Source organism: Mustela nigripes, chromosome 4, assembly GCF_022355385.1.
Source record: "Mustela nigripes isolate SB6536 chromosome 4, MUSNIG.SB6536, whole genome shotgun sequence".
Lineage (NCBI taxonomy): Eukaryota > Metazoa > Chordata > Mammalia > Carnivora > Mustelidae > Mustela > Mustela nigripes.
In genome coordinates this window covers 72,627,124-72,649,590 of record NC_081560.1, presented here as the reverse complement: position 1 = coordinate 72,649,590, position 22,467 = coordinate 72,627,124, and the positions used below count along the sequence as shown (strand labels likewise).

General features: G+C 37.6%; 1 protein-coding gene across 3 annotated transcripts in view; it reads left to right on the top strand.

Moving 5' to 3' along the window:
• Positions 1 to 22,467, top strand: part of CDK14 (cyclin dependent kinase 14) — a 575,395-nt gene that overhangs the window by 134,627 nt on the left and 418,301 nt on the right. For all 3 annotated transcript variants that reach the window (XM_059396884.1, XM_059396886.1, XM_059396885.1), the window contains 2 exons: positions 1,244 to 1,489; positions 14,799 to 14,893. In XM_059396884.1, the coding sequence (XP_059252867.1) occupies positions 1,244 to 1,489; positions 14,799 to 14,893 (341 nt within the window). The remainder of the gene's footprint in view (positions 1 to 1,243; positions 1,490 to 14,798; positions 14,894 to 22,467) is intronic.

The window sequence follows — 22,467 nt, the reverse complement described above, 5'->3', positions numbered from 1 at the left end:
TTCAAACAATGGAAGGCATATAAAAAATTAGTAATCTTACCCTTTACCAGTTCAATTCCACATGTCTGGAGGTATCTTATGTTAACAGTTTGGTGTGTTTTCTTCTATTCCTTTCACTGTACTCACACATACACATACAGATATTTAGGTCTGTTTCTGTCTCTGTGAGTCTGCATGTTTATCTGTATCTGTATGCGTTCATACACATACATACATGTATTCTTCATGTGGAATCATCCTGTATGTAACACTCAGATACTTTATATTTTTTATTTTACCAGTATGGGGTTTTCTTCTGTTTTCCTGCTTTAAAAAATAAAGATAGAGAAACTTCACAGCAAGAAAAAGAAAACTTTAAAAGCAATTTCAGAATTACCTTTCCTCTAGAGAGAATAGTAAAGTTATAGGTATAGATACCTAGCTTCACAGACAAGCTAGATGCCATAAAATTATTTAATAAGAACAACAAAGTCTAAAGAGTATAAGAAGAATGAAAGGCTTAGAACATAGACTAGGAAACAATGAGGGCAAAAGTCAGAGACTAAAGTAAAATGGGAGACTGGGGCAGGCAGGCAAGAGAATGAGGGAAGTTGGAAAGCAAATAGGGGTCTTGTGGATTTTGAAATGAGTGCTACTCAGTGTTTCTCTTTTACAGCATTATTTCTATGCATCCATTAGTTTTGGTATTAGAAAACATACTGTTTTCAATCTCTAACCATTACCTCTTTTATATGCTCAAGTTTTATATTCCAGTTTGGAGATGAATTTAGGATAGGATGGATTTACTTTTGAAATACATGGTGATCTCTTCCTCTAGCTGTGTTCGCTACTTCCATGATGACCTGTTAGTTAAAATGCCCATCTGATTTAGCTCAACTGATTTAAAAAAAAAATTACTATTATTAAGGCAAGTTGTCCAACTTCCTAATGATTCAGAATCATTGCACTTGCAGGCAGGTAGTAAAAATTAGGAGAGGGGTCAAGAACCACATGAGGGGACTAGTAGTCTGAACCTTAAGCTTCCCATTTTATGGACAGCATTTTTAGTGTCTGCCCTAGAAGCAGAATAATTATGAGGAATTTTTCATACTGGGATTTAAGCTGGTATTGTTTTTAGAGTGTGAACTTTCTGGGTATTTCCTGAAATGGAAATCAGCATGCTTTCTAGAATAATAAATCGAGTGTTTCATGATACTAAAGTTTCAGTGGGGAGCTTTGAATTTCTTTCTTTCTTTTTTCCTAGATATGTGTCACAAAGATGTCTACACGGAACTGCCCGGGAATGGACTCAGTGATCAAACCCTTGGACACAATTCCTGAGGATAAAAAAGTCAGGGTTCAGAGGACACAGAGCACTTTTGACCCATTTGAGAAACCAGCTAATCAAGTGAAGAGGGTGCATTCGGAGAACAATGCTTGCATCAACTTTAAGTCTTCCTCCACTGGCAAAGAGTCTCCCAAAGTTAGGCGGCACTCCAGCCCCAGCTCGGTGAGTGGGGTCTTCTTTGCCAGCCGGGAAGCTGAAGGAGTGTCCCTCTAACAGTAGTGGCGCTGTGCTGGAAGAGGACAAGGAGCTTTCTCGGTGCCTTATTATGTGCGCTCTCTCAGGGTGGTTCAGTGTTTTGGGGGGAAGAGAGAGCACAAATCTATATACAGACTCTTTATTCATAAGGACTCAGCAAGCAAATGAGAAATGATTCAACTAATTTTTGGAAAAATCATTTTTTTTTCCTAGTTGTTTCCAGTTAGAGGATTTATAATGAAAGATCCTTTGGTATTTCAAACCCTTGGAAGAGGATATTGAACTTTACTGTTTTTGTGGGCAATATAGTTTTGGGTTTGGCAAATTCATGAAGAATGTCATTTCAGAGTAAATGTTCAAGTGTATTCACTTGTCTTGTTCCAGTTTTTTTTTGTTTTTTCAAAAATTTTATTTATTTATTTGACAGAGATCACAAGTAGGCAGAGAGGCAGGCAGAGAGCTCAATATGGGGCTCGATCCCAGAACCCTGAGATCATGACCTGAGCTGAAGGCAGAGGCTTTAACCCACTGAGCCATCCAGGTGCCCCCAGTGTAACTGTTTTAAAATTAAAATTAAAATTTTAGTTCCATCCATGTTGTTGCAAATGGCAAGATTTCATTTCTTTTGATGGCTGGGGGGAGGGGGTTTGGGAGAAGGGGGTGGGATTATGGACATTGGGGAGGGTATGTGATTTGGTGAGTGCTGTGAAGTGTGTAAACCTGGTGATTCACAGACCTGTACCCCTGGGGATAAAATATATGTTTATAAAAAATAAAAAATTTAAAAAAAAATTAAAATTTTAATTTTAAATTTTTTAAATTTAAATTTAACATTTAAGAGCTAGATGTTGAAATTGGTCTCCTTAAGGAGAAATCCCGTTCATTGTAATGAAATTTTCTTACTCATGTTAAATTAAGGCAAGACATGCCTTTTGACCTAAGAAGGTATAAAGTTCTGAGGTGAATTTTTTACCGTAAATTTTTGCTGAAACTTGTATTTCTAAAACCGGCTTGCATTTAGCCTTGTAAAAACCCTTATGATCTTTTAGAATTAAGTAATTTTCAGATTTAGCTTACACTTAGGAACCTTCTGAGTAGATGTTCTAAGAGTAGTAAGTAAGAGGTAAGAGAATTTTGATTCTATCATCCTGCTAAGAAACATGCCATTCTACAGATATTAAATATTAAATTTGTTGAGGGCAAACAGAGCCAGAAATGTCAACTGCTAGAAGAGTATTGACGCTTCAATTCAATTAAACTGTATGACACTGCACAAATCTGGTCACATTTTGTGTTAATGAAGTCAAAATAAATATTATCAATGCAGCATTTGTGAGGAGCATTGGTTATCTGCTTTTTTCCAAACTGACCCCATAGTCTTGTCTGTGAGTGCAGGGTACCATCTGTCTAGGTCACAGATGTATCACTAACTCCTGGGAGAACTTTTAGATTTAGTAGCATTTTAGGAGAAAGAAGTTGTTGGGAATGATTAAGCCTATGTTATGGAAAGAGAATTATATATATTTTACTACATAGTTATCATAATATTATATATCAACCTAAAATGATATATAGAAATTGGCATTTTCAGATATTGCAATGAGGCCTACTTGTACTAAAGAATTATTTACCTTTTATCTGAAATGTAAATGTAACTAGCTGTCCTGTGTTGTATCTCAATACTAGTTATGATCTGCTGGTGCATTTCTTCTTTTGTTGCTCAGATTCTTTCTACGTAGCCATTGGGAGCTCTTTTAGGTTGGCCCTTATGCCTTTTTGAGATGTCTTCATCCCTTTGTTTTTTTGAACACGTCCTTACCTTCTGGTCCTACAAGACATTTTTGGCTTATATTGTGTTTTTCTCAACCCCAGATCTAAAACCAGCCATTTCTGCAAAGAATCTCAGTTCCTTTTCTTGGAAAGTGGTAGTTAGAAACAAGGATGTGGGTGCTGGCTGTGCTTGTTGCTACTGGGGGGTCACGTAGTTGTAAACGTCAGTGTGTGCATCATAATATAAATGATGACCATGGAGTTTCCGTGTTTTTAATATTTAATAAGGAATTAGTTTTGGTTCTTATCAAGGAAAGTTGAATCTTGCCTGATGCTTTTTGTAGTTCCTCTAAAGTTCCATGTTATCTTTACTAAAGTAATGCTGAAACATAACTTAAAAGATGAAATAGACAAGTCTGGGAGGATGGCAGTGGCATAGGTTTTGAAACCCCTCTCATGGCTAGAACAACTAGGATAGTAAAAACAAAACCAGTAGGTAATATTGACAACAGCTACAGTTGGCAAGTATCTCCATGCACCTCAGAATAAAAGTGAGGGAGAACAGACTGTGTATAGTTTTCAGAACTGCATGGTATTAGGACGTGTGAGGATGGAAATCAGGGAAGGGGAAAGGACTACTCCTCTTTGAGACTGTTCTCAGAAATACTACCCCCCACCGTTGCCATCAGGTACATACTGGTAACTTGTTGGGACATTCTGAGGACAGTGACAGCAACTGGGAGGGACTTTGATGGCTTCTGTGAGTAGGTGAGTGCAAGGAGACCAGGGTGGTTTACTAATATTGGAGTAGTCTGCTGGCCTTTCTGTGGCTTCTCTAGAATGTCAAATTGAAGCACCGTTCCAGGACAAAGCCCGGCATTGAATAGAAAGTGCTCAAGCAGACTTCTGTGTAGGTCCCATTCAGTGGGGGTGCAAAGGAAAGGCATGGTCCAGAAAGAAATGTTGGAGCAAAACAGATGAGGGAGGATCTCAGTGTGTGCTAGATTGTCTTTATTTTTTTTAACTTCGTGAAACAGGTGAAAGAACTTTATTCCAGGAAGCTAGAAAAGCTATCTTGGCCACACCCCTGTCTTAAAAACTACTGAATAATTAATCTTACTTAAAATAACAATAGAAAAATTATTGGTTGGATCCTATACGAAACCATGAGAAAAAAAAGAGCAGAATAACATTATTCTGATGTTATGAATAACATCATTATTCCTAAATAATGAAAGCAAGTTAGAAGGAGGTGAAATTATCTTTACTTGCAGATTTTTGATGATGTATCTGGAAAATCCAAAAGAATCAATGAAAATACTCTAAACAGAGAGAAGTTAGTGAAATGGCAGGTTATATAAATTAGCATACAAAACCCAAGGGAAACCTTTATAAAAGCAAGAATGACTATTGAAAACTGATAAATAAAGCAAATGACTAAGCATTTATTTTCTGTGATTCCTACGTGAAATTTACCCTGTGATAACCTGGTTTTGATGGGGGGAGGGGACTGTGAATTTATCTTTTAAAAATAATCCCACTACTACATCAAGAAAGAATAATATATTTAGGAATCACAATTTGGTAATCCCTAGTGAAGTAATACATGTAGGTAATGATTGTCAGTATTTGTGGACATCACCAAGAGCAATAGCCAGGCATTATGATGTTCTGACAGAAGTTTACACAGAGCACCAACAAAATTAAACCTGAATCTGAGCAGGCCTCGAGATCTAACCACCGATTTACAGAGTACAGAGGAACACATCAAGAGAGGATTTTCTCTGTTGTGTTCCTATCCCCAAATGTATTTATTTCCCCTGCTTTTTGACTTTTAATACATGATGTTTGTAATCTTGTGATGCTGTAAATGCTGTTCTTAGCAAAGCCACATGACATACTATGATTGAATTTCTTTCCTTGAGGAACTTAAAGAAATTTTTTTCTTGAAGTATAGTAGACACACAGTGTTTCATTAGTTTTATATGTACAACATCTTTAGATTTAGCAACTTTATCCTTCTTTGCATAACTTTTAGATTTTCTTAGTTGTAATTGTTTTCTCTTCATTTATTCCTAATTGATAATATGAATTATTATAATTTCAGTTACAAATTGAGGTCCCAGATTATTTAGTAAAACTATGAAACTTCTGAAACAAATCAAAATCGGGTAACCTATCCGGTTTTCCTCCCCTTGAGATTGTCCTTGAAGTTGTCAGTCCTTCTAATCCAGTCCTGACTACTTGATCTCCAGCCTGCTATCCTGAGGCTTCCCTTCACCATCTTACTGAAAAGTTTCTTTTCTATCATTTGTATGTTAAATACCTAAGCTTTGGGTCATGTGTCTTTCTTGTTCTTGGTTTATGTCACTGAACATATGACCATGCCATCTTTCATACTTGGTAACTTGATTAATTATCTGGGTTTAGGATTCTAGTTTAGAAAATAAATTTTTTTCATAGCCTTTTGAAGACATTGCTTTGTTCTTTTCTAGGTCCCTGTATTGTTATTTTAAGCCCTAGACTATTCTGATTCCTAACTCATTCTCAGTGGAAACTTCTAGAACTTTGTTTTCATCCCTGATGTAGACCTTTTTCTTGGTACTCAGGGAATCTTTTTAATTTTGAAATTAATTTCTCTCAGTTTCAGAAAATGTTCTTTATTATTTATTTGTCAATTTTCTTTCTGGTTTTCTCTGCTTTCTAGACATTTAAAAAGTTTTTAATGCTTCAATTAAATTTTTAATTAATGCTAACATTTATTTCCAAAAGCACTTTTCTTCAAATGTTCTTTTGAAAATCAACCTGTTCTTTTTCAGTGAATAATATATTGTCTCCCATCTTAAACTTGAATATACTAAATATAGCTTGGGGGAATTTTGAAGAGTTGTTTTTGTTCGTTTGTTTGTTTATTCGTTTTTTACTACATTTCCTAAATGATCTCGAGTTTCCATTGAGTTCTTTATTTCTGTTTATTTTTTTGGTCTCTGCATTGTCTGATGAGATTTTTAATTTTGGTGAGTCTAGATCATGCCTTTGGAAAGAACTCTTGACTGAGTTCATATTATGAATAATGTGCAAAATAGTTGATAGGAAGTTCTTTGTGCCACTGGTGCTTGTCAAGTGGAGGCCTTAGAGTAGGGAATGTTGGAGAAGACCTAGTCATTTCATAGGAGAACTCAGATTGTCAGTATAAATCCATCTTTTTCCTTGGCTGAGTTGATCCCCCAGAGCAAACTTACTAGTCGATTTTTTAGGATATGAAAGCCTAACTGCTGTTTTTCTGAGATGATCAAGAAGGGGTGCAGGGTCTCCCAGTCCTACACGAACTTTCTTGTGCTTTGTTCCCATTCAGTATGACTCTTCGTTGTGATTTCCACTGTACTTGGTGTCCCAGTTCTGACTTGTGTGGTTCATCGTCTTCAGAGAATAGCCTCTGCCAGGGTTCAGTGTAGGGCAGACACCTGACTGAGAAAGGCAAGTTCCCAGGGGAATGACCTGTTCTTTAAACCCACTCCAACTAAGCGCTTCGCTTTGGGCCCCTTGTTGAAGTTCAATTTCCAGTTCTTGAGTGTTTCTGGGATCTGATTTTTTGATTTATGCCTTTGGTCATTGCCCTTGCCAGCGGCCGCCCATCCATCTGTCTCCCATCTCCAATTTTTTTTTTTTTTTTTTTATCTTGTCTGCATTCTTCTTACTTGTTCTGTTTGCTGTTGTGAGTTATGACTTTACTGTCAGTTTAGTACAGATTGGTGAGGGGGAGAGATAAATACATGTGTTAAAACCACCATGTTTAATTAGACATTTCCACTGTTTCTTACTGTTGATTTCCTTTAGATTCTCTTTCCTGAGTTCCTTACTGGGCTTACCCTTTCCTGTTCTACCCCAGGAAGTCTTTCTTATATATCAGACCACTTATATTACTTTGTGTGGAAGCTGCTTTGCTCTCTTTTCTTTGTAGGAGTTTTTGCCTCCATCCAATATGCCTTAGAAAAAAATGTCTTTGCTCTTTTCTCCTCAAGTTGGAAATGGTTTCTTTTCTCTTTTAGCATGGTGCTATAATACTCTGTTTTATTTTGAGTTCTTTTTACCTACTGCCTTTCTGCTCTCTCCCCCGTTGCAATGGAAGAGGGTATTTTGTGATACTCTCTTTTACGGAAAGACTCTTTTCCTTTGGATTCCTTATTGGGCAGAAAATGGAGGCAGTAACACTTCCTATGTAATACCACTCTATAGCCCATTCAATGGTGTATGGGTCTGATCATTTCATACCCACTGGCATGGGAACTTTAGGACAGATTTTGTTAAAAATTTTTAAAGGCTAATAGACACCAGAATAATCCCTTTACCCAAGGTCCAGCGAGATTAATGCCATATATTTATTTTACTGTTACTTCTTTGAAGTATTAGTTAAATTGAATAGGCTCTGAGAGCACTGTTGAAGAGGGAGAAAGTGAGCACAGGTGTGGCATTGCACTGAGTCCCTGTTTTAGTGAGGACAACAGGATAGCTGTTCTTTTTTCTTGGGATTACTGTGATGCGTGTATTATATGATACCACGTCTTCCCAACTGGGTATATATCTCTCCCCTGTTCACATACTGGTCATTGCTAGGAATCCTGACTCAAATCGAGAAACCCAGAATACCTTGACCTCAGAGACTATCACATTCATCTGTATACTTCTTGAATTTGTTTAGACGGTAGCACTTCAAAATTGTGATTTTATTTGAATTGGTGTATTTCAAGAGGTATTTGACAACTTTTATTTACTTCAGACATTTACTTCAGACATTACTTCCTGGGCTTCCTCCCTGGGTAGTGTTTGCTACTGTCACTGGCAGGGCACGCTTTCTTCCCCCTTTTCCTACCACCTCCTCCATCCCAGCTGTGCTCCTCAATAGCTAGAGCTATTGAAAGTGCTATGGGAGACTGCCTGTCTTACTTGCCCAATTTAGAAGGGATTTCATTGAGCTGTGCTATCATAAGCTAAGCTTAAAGAGAACATATTTTCAGAAATTCATATTTAAAGTCCTGTATACATTGTACCACAGAGTGCTCCAAATGTACCTCCTCCCATCTCCAGATAAATCTGTATCCATGATAGGCAGGCCCAGTCTGAAGAGGGAAAGAAGGAGCAGGCTTGAGAGTCCAACTTCCATTCTCAGGTGTTTATCATTGGGGTAGGGGGGAAGGAGTGCTTCTTATCTTGGTATTGCCTCCTTCTAGTGCTGGCTAGAACATTTCCTAGATAGAACCAAGCCCCCTCCTCGGTTGTTATCACCTGTGGCACTTGGATCTCTCTCTCTGCTGTGTAGCAGCTAGATCTATTTTGTAATCAAGTTATGTATCAACCATGGATTTCCTTAGTGTGACTGTGTAATCAGGTTAGACTACAGGATGATAGAGCCTCTTTCTGAGATCAAAGGCAGAAGGAAAATTAGCAAAGGAAGATTTCACTTGAAATTCTTGTTTAATTAGGTCACACAAATGCTTCCTATCTTACCCTTACATCCACTCTCAAAATTATAATATAATACAGTAGTGCATATTGTGGTTTTCTTGCAATTCAGGGCATCCTCAGTAATTTAAGCAAGGGATCATATATGAAGGTTTAAATCTATTTTCCATGAATTCAGTATGAAACTGTGGCCATTCCTATAGCCTTGTCATGGGATCATTAGAATGAGCATAGAGGTATACTCACGCAGTGTATAAAAATGCAGTTAAAAAATCCATCCCTGCTTTTAGGAGTGGGGTTTCAGTAGATGACAAATTTATTCATAATCTAATGCCTCTTCCATGAGGATTAGGTCTTCATGGGAAGATTCCACCAATGGAGTAGTGGTAAAGAAAATAGATCCTTGATTCTAATTAACTTCGTTTGACTTCTAGCTCTCCCTTTAGCTATAGGATGTTAGATGAGTTATTTACTTCTTCAGTCTTTAAAATTTTCATGTTCAAATTACTAATAGAACCAACCTGAGGGTGATGTTACGGGGATTAAATTTTGGTGCTGTTTTGAAGTGATCACCCAAAGCCAGGCACATAGCAAACACTTGATTATTAACTAGTTGCCATTGTTAATTGCACAAACTGTGAACTGGAGCTAGCAAAGGCCAAGAGCATCTCTTTCATGGCAGGGTGGCAGGCACCATTCAGCTGAATATTATCTTCATTTTTTCAGTATCTGTGCTAGTGTTCCCCTCCATTGGTCCATACAATTGCTGGTTCTCTGTACCTTTATTCTAGTTTTTAAAAAATGTATTTACGTTATCTCATTAAATTCCACATCTTTGTGCAGGTAGTGTTGGTTAGTGATTGCTGATTAGCCCTCAGTATTTCCAGTTGTCTGAAGTGCTATCTTAAGCTTGCACTCTAGTAGGGAAGTGATAAGCAGAGAATAAATAGTTGCCCCATGAAGCTGTTTGCAGTCCACCCATACTCCTGACAGCAAAGAGGCAAAGATAATATTTAGGGTTGAGTACATACGGGTTTGATCTAGCATCTGTTTAAATGTGATGATTTAATAAAGTTGCAAGAAAAAAAATTGGCAAACCAAGGGCCTGAACTTTAATTATCAAACAAAATAGGACCTCTCCTTCTGAATTATTCTTACTTTCACTCATTTGATGGGCAGTATTTTATTATTGGCCTCTTTAATGACTTTGCAGGTGGATTCCTTATTTGTTTGTGTAGTAATTACAGATCAGAAAATTTCTGGTCATTTAAAATAGGGAACTAATTTTACAAGACTCTAACTCCTAAAGCTCAGACTATCTTAAAGTTATGTCCTATTCCATAGGCCCATTCTTTTGTAGATAAAATTTTTTAGAGAGACGTTATATGTGTATGGAGCTGTGAAGCTAGCATGATTGATCTGTAGATGACAGTGTATTCCTGCAATGTATACATATTGGTTTCACAGGAAAAATAACACTGATTGCCTTAGTGTCAGATGTGGCAAAGTATTAATTTTCTGCCATCGTGTATTAATAGGGTGTATATGGATCATGGTAGTTAATGCATCCAAATACACTTAATTAGATAAATAGAATACTTTGTGCTATTTGCATCTTCTTTTACTTGAATTTCTTGTGCATAAATGGGGTGTGTTTTTTTAAAAAGCATATTCTCATTGTTTTTCTGATTTTCTCAGTTCTATTTCTTCACGTAGAACAGATAGTGTAGTCTGTATCTTCAAACGATTACATCAACTCAAATATATAAGGCAGTTTATAAAGAGTAAAATATTTTAGAAAATTATTTATGCCTTTTCAGGAAAAGAAAATATTGGCTTCCTGTTCTTTTACTAGTGTTGTGTGACTGTGTCTTGTACTTGCTATAAATACGCATTAGCAGTTTATCTTCTAATAGGAGTAAAGAGGTAATTTTCTGCTGCTTCTTTCTTGAACTTAGATTAGATTTATTCTTAAAGGAGCACAAAAGCAAACACAGACTTCTCATTCTAATTTTAAATAATTTAGAGTGGAACTGTGAACACAATATTTTCCCCATTGAAGATCATTTTATACTGAAGTTTAATATAGGTTTTAAAATTTCTATTTAAAACTTGGGCTCAGGAGGGTGATGGTAAAGTGTGACATTCGCAAGCTGTTTCCCGGTGATGAAAAATGCATGAGAACATAACCCACACAGGACTAGTCAGGCGATTTTGAATGTAATTTTCCATTAAGTTTTACTTGATTCAACTCAACACATGGTTTGTACCTTACAAGTCTCATGAAGAAGAGAATACGTGGTCCACTGTCTTTATTAATCTCTTCTTAGTATGTCTAATTCATATTACTTTCAGCCTTTCTTCTCTTCTAGTATGTGCGTATGTATTTATATTTTCTTGTGTGTATTGATTCGGCTGTCTCCCTGGGTCTTAAAATGTCGTGGCTTCTGTGCCACCTATTTATTTATGAATTTTCAATTTTCATTTTCTTTTTCACTCACACAGCTAAACTATTTAAGTTTTCCTTTTGTTCTTAATTGCAAATTTCATTGCATTGTGTTCAGGAAAAGTAACAAGATGTTTCTGCAATTTTGGATATTGAATGTGGTCATTTTTTTTTGTGGATGTTAAATTAATGTGCTTGAAAAGAATATGTATTAATATGTGTATTAGATTAAAATGGTAATTCTCATATTCAGGTTCATAAATCCCTTACTTATTACTTGTCTGCCTGCTTTGTTGATGTCTGAGTGATGTATGTTTGTTTCCCATTATCACCATGAATTTGACAATTTCTTATTGCTACCTGCAGTTATTTCGTACACTTCAAAACTATGCTAATTGATTCATACTAGTTTGTGAGTATTAAATTTCTTTGTGGCTATTGATGTTCATTTTTATGATATTACTAATTTAATCTATTTGTTTATGAATTTTATCTTGTCCATCAGTATTGCGATACTGCATTATTTTGTAAAATTACTTTTTTGCTGTATTTTCAGATTTACTCTTTTTAATTTTACCTCTTCTTAATAGCGTATTGCTAGACTTTCTTTGTTTTTTCAATCAGAAATTTTTATTAATAAAGGAAATTTGCTTATTTATTTTTATTATAATCAATACAGTTGATGCTATGTTTTACACAGTCAATATGGTTAAACTTAAGCTCTTATTTTATGAACTTTTACTTAACCCATTTTCTTCTTGAGCACCCCCTTCCTCTGACCTTTCACTTTTTGTTTCATCCCTCTCCTCGTGACATGGTGTCCTTCTATTCCTTTTTCCCTAATTTGTCTGGGATTTGTGTATCCAATTCATATTATTTGTGACGACCTTTGAAGAGTTAAGAAACATAGTAAAACATATGCATTTGGAGTTACTCAGCTTCTGCAGTCTGTCCTGATCAATGGAAGACATCTCAGCCTGCCGTTGCTTCTTTTTTCCTAGTGTTCCTTGCCTTTTTGCACTTCGCCTATCACTCCAACTACATCTCATATCGAGAGAATACAGAATTTTATATCCAGATTTTTTTTCTGTAGATGGCAACATTGCAGCTTTTCCATCCCACCGACAGGACTATTTTGAGTATAGTTTTAGTGATTCAGAATCATTTCCACTATTTATTTTGAAAATGTTGCCTGTCTTTTTGCAGTCATTGTTGTCTGTGAGAATATTATGCCGATTGGATATTTTTTCTATTTAGATGCAACCTCTCCTTAGAGTTCTCTAGGAGAATTCTCTTCAAACATTGAGCTTATCACTTTTTAATGAATGTCTATTCTTTTATTCACTGCCCATTGAATATTTTATTTCATTGATTAAATATTTAATCTCTAGATTTCTAAGTGTTTCTTCTTAAATGATACAGTGTCTCTGAACATATCGGGTGTTTGTATTCAGAGTTATTCTTTGCAATGTCAACTCTCTTACCCAGGTTTTGGTTCACCTGCCCATTAAGTAGTATGCCTTTTTTCCCAGGTATTGATTTTCCTGGAACGATTGGTGATTTTTTATTATATACTCATTTTTGTATTTCAGAATTGCTGTCAGCTTATTTGGTTTTCTGTAAATCATCTGTAGTGATTGTGTGAGAGAGCAGGGATTACAGCTTGGGAGTGGGGGATACTCATCCTTTTTCTAGGCAGTGGCTATTTCCATCCGTGCTTTGCCCCTCTCTCCTGAATACTCATCCTCTCAGTTGTCTCTCCTCTGTGCAGATGTCCCTGTCCTTTGCTTGGGACACCCTGTGCTCAGTGTGCTGATTAATTTCACATTTACCTGGAGACTCCTGCTTCTTTTCTTTGTGTTGCTCTTCTTCTCCAGGTTGGGGCATTAGGTCACCCCAGTCTTTTCTCTGAAGTTTTGATTCCTGTTTACTGTCTGTCTTTCAGAATTTTTCAAAATTTCTGATCAAGTATTGGCACGTTTTCTTGTTTCCCATTCCTGCTTCTGGTTTATTGTTTTTGAAAACTATCTTCTCAGTCACTGCAGCATTTTGGGTGGGAAGGAGGTAAGAAGCATGTGTTCCACTTGCCACATGGTGTCTTTATAAATGATGGGAGTCAGATCCATTCCCAGGATGTTATGTTTTTTTGTAAGTGGTATAAGAGCACATGCTCAAGGATAGTGTGCTATAAACTTTCTGCAAGAGGTTCTTTTCCTGAGCTTCTAAAATTCATTAATTATGCAGTAATACAATCACCAGCAACTTTTTAAATCAATTATTTATGTATTTATAATTGAGATTGGATGGTCCTTTAAAATGCTTTTAATTTCTCATGTAATTATCATTTTTTGATATGTTTTGATATTACCTTTTTATAGCGACATGAAAATAATAGATAACTTGCCCCATGGAGCATAGCACTCCCCATTTCTTGCTATCTGGTCAAAGTTGAGTTAGGAGCTGGGGACAGCAAGAGGGACTACTCACTTTTAGCACTTTTATTGTCTTGATGGGGTGTACCATGTCTTCGGGAACAGTTATTTTGCTGCAGCTAAACCTTCAAGGATGGTTTATAATACATAAGACAGTTCCTTTTGTGTTAATGAGTAATATCTGAGTGATACATTGTTGATTATTTGTTTGCATTATTGTGAAGAGGTGTTGGAGCAGTACCTTTATCTGGCTGAATATCACATGGTCATGATTTATAACAGGGGTCAGAGAGTAAACATTTTCGTTTTCGTTGGCTGTGTCACCTCTGCTGCAGTTGTGACTCTGTTGTAGCTTTCAAGTCATAAGGCAATATAGAAATGAACATGCATGACTATGTTCTGATCAACTTCATGGACACTAAAATTTGATTTTCATATATAATCTTTTCATGCTAGAGATTTTATTCTTCTTTTGACTGCCCCCTTTAAAAAATAGAAACTATTCTAAGTTTGTGGGATGAATAGGTAGTAGTTTGGTGCTGCTGACCCCTAATTTAGAAGATTATATAATAACATGGAAAATACTCATTATATATTGAGTTGCGGGGAGGAGAAGCAGGTTAAAATCAGTATGTTTAGTGTAATGCCATTTATGTAAAAAAGCAGCCATCAGCATATAGATAGCACTGGAAGAAGAGATACCAAAATATTAATGGTGGTTCTTTCTTGGTGGACAGATAGATCATGGGTAAATGTGAACTTTTCTACATTGTATTTATTTGCATTTTCTGTTTTGTATCCTGAATAGTTATTATGTTGTTTTTTAGAAAAAATTATTCTTATATCAGAAAAAAGTTATGGGGCACTTGGGTGGCTCAGTGGCTTAAGCTTCTGCCTTTGGCTCAGGTCATGATCTCAGGTTCCTGGGATTGAGCCCTGCATTGGGCTCTGCTCGGCGGGGAGCCTGCTTCCCCTCTCTCTCTGCCTGCCTCTCTGCCTACTTGTGAACTCTCTCTTTCTGTCAAATAAATAAATAAAATCTTAAAAAAAAAAAAAGAAAAGTTATTTTAAAAAGTGACAGAATCTATACATTTTTAGCAAAATTGGCCTATTTATTGTTGATTAGTTTGATACAATCTGTTTTGTTTGCCCTCTGCTCCATTTTTAGCCGACAAGTCCCAAATTTGGAAAAGCTGACTCATATGAAAAACTGGAAAAGCTAGGGGAAGGATCTTATGCTACAGTATACAAAGGGAAAAGCAAGTAAGTTCATTTGGTTTTTAATATTTCACATTGAAAATGTACCTGCTCTTTTAATACTGGTTATTAGCAATTAACAATATTTATTTAAATAATTCTCCTTTAATATACAGTAGATTTTTCCTTCTCAGTTTATGTTGTTGTTGTTTTAAGAAGTGTAAAAATTAGCAGAATTGGTTTTGCCTGCTAGCAAACAATTTTGCAGACTTGTCCAATTTATCTTTTCTGTCCTCCCCCCGCCCTTCTCCCCCAACACTGAGGCTAGAACCCTCAAATGAGAATTCGTTTCTAGGTGAATGATATGATTAATTTCTTCTGGAGGTTTAGTGCTTGCTTAAGAATAAGAGTACTGATTTGACAAAGTCAAATATATTGGCCATTCTTGTTTTTTTTTTTTTTTTTTTTTTTTTTAAATTGAGCTTTTACTCTATATGAAGAAATCACTAAATTAAAAAAAAAAAGCAGACTTTTTCTTTTTTCTTATCCGAGTATTCTGACATTATATAACATGTATTTTCACATGGAGAAACAACCTTTCCTCCTGCTGTCATCTCCACCACCCCCGCCCCATACTATCCTGCGGTCGGGCACAGGTTTGGATTCTTGAAAAGCTTACCTCTGTGTTTCTGATCGGCTTCCTCCCTCTCTCTTATTGATTAAAGAATGCGGAGTTACTGTATTCGGTGGCATGCAAAAATATAATGCTGTTTCTCAAATAACTGTAGGAGATAGAAACCTTGCCTTACCATAATAGCATTACCAAATAATGTTGAAAATCAATTTTCTGAACCATCCCTGTTTTTGTCTCTCTTTTATGTCATTATGGAAGATAGGAAATTCTAACCTAATTAATTACATAGAAACATGTAGTGCAAAATTCTCTGAAGGAACATTCTAAACACATAATTGGAAATTTTGACCATTTAGGTAATCTTTGGCTTTTCTGGAATATAGTCTTATAGCTTACTTATTTTTTTATGAAGATTCAGAAATATTTCTGACAAAGGAAGATATGTAAGTAAGGATTCAGGAATAATATAAGTAACAAATAGTAATACTAATTTTGAGGTTTTGAATATTTACCAAAAAAGTCTTTAAAAAAATTTTGAATGCGGGGCTCCTGGGTGGCTCAGTGGGTTAAGCCTCTGCCTTCAGCTCAGGTCATGATCCCAGGGTCCTGGGATGGAGCCCCGCATTGGGTTCTCTGCTTGGCAGGGAGCCTGCTTTCCCCACTATCTCTGCCTGTCAAATAAATAAAAATAAAATCTTAAAAAAAAATTTGAATGCAAAAGCAACATGATGGGGAATAAAAAAAGGGCTGTTAATGACTTAACTCAAGGGTCTGAGCATTATAGAATATTGCTGAGCAAATTTTAATAGAGGTTGTGTGTGAAACTTTATATACTTTCCTGAAGAAAAAAAGTTACTTCTTTAGTATATAAAAATTACTTGTGCAATTAATGTTTATAACATAAGGATCACTACACTGGATTAATCAATTATTTTGTATTATGTATGGTATATCTGTTGTCTCACCACTTCTCATGTTGCTCTGTAAAGATAGTTCCTATAATTATCACCTCCATTTCACTAGGAATCCTGGTGCTTGGAGTTTTTGCCACTTGTCCAAGTCCACACGGTTGGTGGCAAAGCTTGTTTTTGGCTCACGTCTCTCTGGTTTGCAGCCATTCTTTTCCCAACCATTATACAATACTGCTTGCACAGTATAAGGCCTTCCTTGGAAAGCCTTGGTCCTTGTTGAATATTCCAGATGGTTCGCACATATGCTCTGGCTTGTTGCAATCATGAATCAAACAGAAGCAAACATATTATTTCATTATAAGGAAACACAACAATGACTTTGAAGTGCCTTCCCAAAAAAGATGGTCTCAGCTGATATCCAAATGTAAGTTAATAACTCTATTAAATGTTGAACTTTGTGATTTATGTCAAAATCTTGGAGATAGTTGAAAAATCCTCCATTTATTACGCTCGAACAAAAGGCTGTCTTTTAAGTAGCTGCAATCTTTGAGAAGGATGGTTCTGCACAGTTAATACTCTTCACTCCAGCAGGCCTGAATGTATCTTGTCAGCATTTCTCAAGCAGCTTCAAGCCCGCTGGTCACATGTAGCATTTAATTTCCTCCGGCTGGAGATGAAAGTCACTGACCACTCACCTGCTTTAAGAGAGGACAGGTTGCCTGTGCTTGCTTGCTTTAGGGTGGCAAGGTCAGGCCAGAGCCCAGTAGTTACGTGCCATCTTGTGACGCTGGAGAGCTGAGTTGGTTTGATGTGTCCCCTGAAGTGCTGTAATTTAAGTAGCCAGCCGAAATGCTGTGCCTCCCCCATTCTAGGACTCCTCACCCCCCTCCCATACATGTCGGCACTCTGGCTCCATCTTTAAACGTTATCTTTAGCATCGTCTCCAAGGGCAGCTATCATTATCTTTTAATAGAGGTGCCTGGTATTTGCAGAGATCTCACTGATTTCTAGTTTGTGAGTGCTTTATAACTACACCTTGAATCACATTGGTCAAGTTGGGATTTTGCCACAACCTCGCTGTGTTAGTTCGCTAGGGCTGCGGAAACCAAAGACCGAAGACTGGGTGGTTTAAACAATAGAAATTTATCTTCTCGCAGTTCTGGAAGCTGGAAGTCTTAAGAGCGAGGTCTTGGCAGGGTTCCGTCCTTCTGATGGTTGGTTCTGTAGGGGAGAGAATCTGTTCCCTGCTTCTCTCCCAGCTTCTGCGGTGAGCTGGCAGTCTCCGGCATTGCTGGCTTGTAGACGCAGCACCTCAGTCTCCACCTTCCTCTTCACTGTTGTCTCCTGTGTGTATCTGTATCCAAATGTCCCCTTTTCAGAAGGACTCTAGTCATACTGGATCAGGGCCCACCTGCATGACTTCATTTTAACTCAGTTATCTCTGCTAAAGGCCCTATTTCCCAAGAACCTGTGTCATATTCCGAGGTTTTAGAGATGAAAACTTCAGTTTATCTTTTTTGGAAGGTATAATTCAATCTCTAACACTTACACATTTCAGACCTCAGTAATTGGGCACTGCATTCATGACAGTGTTCTTCTTTTACTATTTATGGTGTATCTTGAGTCAGTCATCTTTTATTTCATGGTTCTTTAAATAATACAAGCAAGGCAGATCCCTCCCTCCCTCAGTGTTTGCGTACTTGTTAATTCAGGTGTAATTGCTGGTAGCTACAGTTTAGAAACTTCAGAAGGACTAGAGAGACTTTTTATTGCCTTGAATTCCCTTGAATATTTTATTTATGCAGGGACACATAGATTGGGAAGAAGTTGACTGAGATCTTATACTGTGTAGCCGCCTTGGTAAAGAGCTTGGTTCTAGGGGCACCTGGATGGCTCAGGCCATGGTCCCGGGTCCCTGGTATCAAGTCTGGGCATCAGGCTCCCTGCTTAGTAGGGCATCTGCTTCTCCTTCTCCCTCTGCCTATCCCCCTGCTTGTGTGCTCACTCTTTCTCTTCCCAATAAATAAATAAAATCTTAAAAAAAAAAAAAAAAAGGAGCTTGGTTCTAAAGAGTATGGTTGGTGCTGCAAACATGTCAACATACAGAACTCAGCTTTTTAGTTTTTTAAATAAAAGCTTTGGATTTCCCACATTTTCATATTTGAGTAGAATTTTTTTTTTAAAAACCAGTGTTTTCCAGCATCCTTTGTGCTTACTTTGTGTGTGTGTTTGGGGGAATGGAGGCAGTTTATCATCACCCTGACTGTGAATCTCTACCCTAGCTTGGTTTCCTGATTATGTTCTCTCTTTTAAATCTCTGTAGCATTTAATATAAGATTTTAAAAAGTTATGCATTGTATAATACTTTGCATTGAAAAATAGATAGCATTTACGAATGTCTTTAATTTAGTACTTCAGAATCATCATTTTACCTTTCAGGGATTTTCCCAGGGACTTTTATACATTAAGAGACTTGTTAACATTTTTTTTGAGCTTATTCAACTAATGATGAATGTTTATTGTGTTGTTTTGATGCCCCTTTTATACTGTAGGTGAAGAAGAGATGAATCACATGCAGATTCTGACCTCAAGAGACTTCACAGTCTTGGAGGGAGATGGTCCATACCTAAATAACTTAAAATAAATTAGAATGTTGTGATATGAGCTAGAATCCAGTAAAAAAGGGCCAGGTAAAATGATGTGGGGTTTTCAAAGGGAAAGAGAGGATGATGTTGACTAAAGTATTTTAAATATGTTCTCTCCAGGGGTGACTGATCAAATTCACAACCTCATGTGCTTTTATTTTTTTAATTTTTAAAAAAGTTTTTATTTTAATTCCAGTTAGTTAACATACAGTGGTGTGTTCATTTCCGGTGTACAGTATAGTCGTTCTGCACTTCCACACATCACGCAGTGCTCATTATGACAAGTGCCCTCCTGTGTCCCCATCACCTGTTTCACCAGTCCACTCCCCACCTCCTGTCTGGTCACCATCAGTTCTCTAAGTTAAGAGTGTGTTTCTTGATTTCTCTAACTCTATCTCTCTTGCTTACTTTTTCCTCTTTGCTCATTTGTTTTGTAAATTCCACATATGAGTGAAATCATTTGGTATTTGTCTTTCTCTGATTGACTTATTTTGCATAAAAAAAGAATGTAATCTTGCCATTTACCAGGATGCAGAGCTAGGAAATATAACACTAAGCTTCAGGACTTTTAAATCAAGCCTCCCTCATCACTGTGTGTATTCACAGAAATTCTTGGGACAGTTGTCTTTTAGGCTATGGTCCCCAAACAGATATATTTTCACCCTCTGTTATCAGACTCTCCACTAAACTTGTTAAAGACTGGGAGCCTTAAGTGAAAAGCAAACTGATTCATTTGGATTATTGTGCAGATTTTGATTAAGTGAAAAGTACTACATCTAAGTGTTAAAGTGGAATTGGTTTTAAGCAATGTTGTTTGGCAGGGTGGGTGGGTTCTTTGTGTGTGAGCACCCATGAGGGCCTGGCTGTCCTAGATAAGAGCTCGGACCACAGCCAGACTCCTCAGACTGGAGATGTGGTGGGACCGCGTGCGGCTCAGTGTACTGGATCTACAGGCCGAGTACACCCAGGTCTCACCTAGATGTCTGAAGTCTCCCCACCCCCAACCCGTTGTGCACCCTGCCATGAGTGCTGAGAAGTTATGAATCTTTCCTCTTGGCTGGAACAGAATCCTCTTCTTTCCGTCCTACTTACCTAGGGGGGCCGTGAGGCTGCAGAGGCTTGCTTTTGATCATTTACACTTTGTGTCATTTAGAGAAGGAAAAACCTGCCCTTTTTCCATCTCTGGAATTAGAGTATTCGACTTATTTAGACTAAGTCATCCCACAGATGGTCCTGATTTCTGGTCCTTTTTTTCTGCTTATCTTCAGTTTCTGTTGAGGAGACGGTGCCAAAGGGTTACTCCTGCGGGAGCCTGCTCAACAGAGAAGCCTGCCCAAGCTGGTTTGTGCCAGCCGTAAATTGTTATCTCAGAGGTCAATAAGAACAATGGACAAATTTGCTCACTTTATGTAACATGAGATTTATGTGATTGAAAGTGCCAATCTTCTTTTAGCATTTCATTCTGCCAATTTGTGCTGAATAATTGAGCTTGAATTAAACGACCTCATAAATTGAGAGACTATGCCAAACCCAGACTGAACTCTACTAAACACATTTCAAAGAGCTCTTCAAAGCCCCAGGAGAAATAGGGGGAAGAAATGCTGTTAATTAAAACAAGCAGCAGCGAGGAGAAAGGCTGTGGCAGTTAACCACCTTTTCAGAATATGGGAGATTAAAGAGGTGCCTCTTACTGCTTGCCCTGAAGGTCGACTCCATTGAAACACTATCAGGAGGAGTTTGAGGAATTCTAAAAATCAGAAATGCCCACATGGAAAATGCTGGACTCTTGGTTCACTGAAGTTTCGATCTTAAGTGTTGACACCTGGACTGTCATGCCACTCTCCAGCGCCCTGAGAGGTTGCCTGCCACAAAAGAGGCAAATCTGATTACGTTTTATGAGCTCCGCTGCAGGAGGCTCCTGAGGCCCAGTCTCTGTTTCTCATTAGGTCTGCTCTGGTTTTCTTTTAGACTTTGGGTCCACAGGCCAAAGCTTATTATCACCACCCACATTAAAGATCAAGCCTGTATCCGTGCTATTAATCACAGGGTATGAAAGTGGCATCGTAGTATGATAATGTTATCAGTGTTAGCTTTGTAATTTCATGCACAAAATACAGCATTACAGTGTCCAACAAGAGAAATTGGATTAGAAAGAAAAAAGCTAATGGAGTAAATGAGTTTCCGCCTTTTAATTTTCAGACGGGTATTCCTTCTGTCTAGGTGAAAGTTGAAAAAGCAGAATTCTTATCCTTACCTAGGCCAAGGAGGATAATGGCCCACCCACCAAATCTGCTAATTAAAAAAACCCAAAAGTCTATTCAGATTGCAGAATCAGCCCTGACTTCCTTTAGGGGAAGAATGCAAGGCATTGGAGTCTGGTTCATCCGTACAGCTGGTTTCATTTAGCTTGCAGCAGATAAACAAACAATGCCTAATCTTTTTGACAAAAGCGACAATGAGGATATTGTTTAGGCAAGAAGCATGACTTCAATTATTAGACTAAACTGTACAGAAATAACTCTCCGATTAGACAGTGTTTAAATGTATCGGCCTCTGTTCGCCCTTTTTATTACCAGAGTCCTTTGATCATTGGATTAGGACACCCTCAAAAGAATCTGTGATATTTGCTGTCTTCAGAATTGTGGTCATATATCAGATATGCCCAGCTGGTGAAAATGGAGGCATTTTTTTGGTTAGTGGAGGAATTTTTTGGAAGAGTTAGGGTAGAATTTCCAATTACCATAATGTCAGGTCTTCTTGATTCTCTCTCCCGTGGTTCACTTTAAGTGGTTTTTGAGGAGGACAAGGGGAAGGATATTATGATAAGATTGGTTTCAGTTTAAAGCATACCCGCATTCCTGAGTTGCTTCATTATCATTGTGATTCTTTTAGTTCCAACCAGGATGCTAGGGAAGTAGCATCTTTCTGTTCTAAACCGGTGGTTCTCAACTGGTTCTTTGACCTTGCTTCTCAGGAGACGTTTGATGATATCTGGAAGTATTTTTTGTTTTTCACAACCTAGGGAGAGTGGTGGTGGTCTTACTGGCATCTAGAGGCCAGAGAAGCTGTGAAACATCCTACAAATGATAGGACAGTCTCTCATACCAAAGAATTATTTGGCTCAAAATGTCAAAAGTGCCAAGGTCGGGAAGCCCTGATCTAAACAAGGAATGAACAGAGGCAGTTCACATTTTCTTTTTTAAAGATTTTATTTATTTATTTTTGTGTAGAGAGAGAGAGCAGACGAGTGCACATGTATGAGCCAGGGGGAATGGCAGAGGGAGAAGCAGACTCCCCACTGGAGCACGGAGCCTGATGCGGGCCTCAATCCCAGGACCCTGAGATCATGACCTGAGTTGAAGGCAGATGCTTAATTAACAGAGCCACCCAGGCGTTCCTGGGCAGTTGCCATTTTTCCTTCCTTCCTTCCTCCCTTCTTTCCTTCCTCTC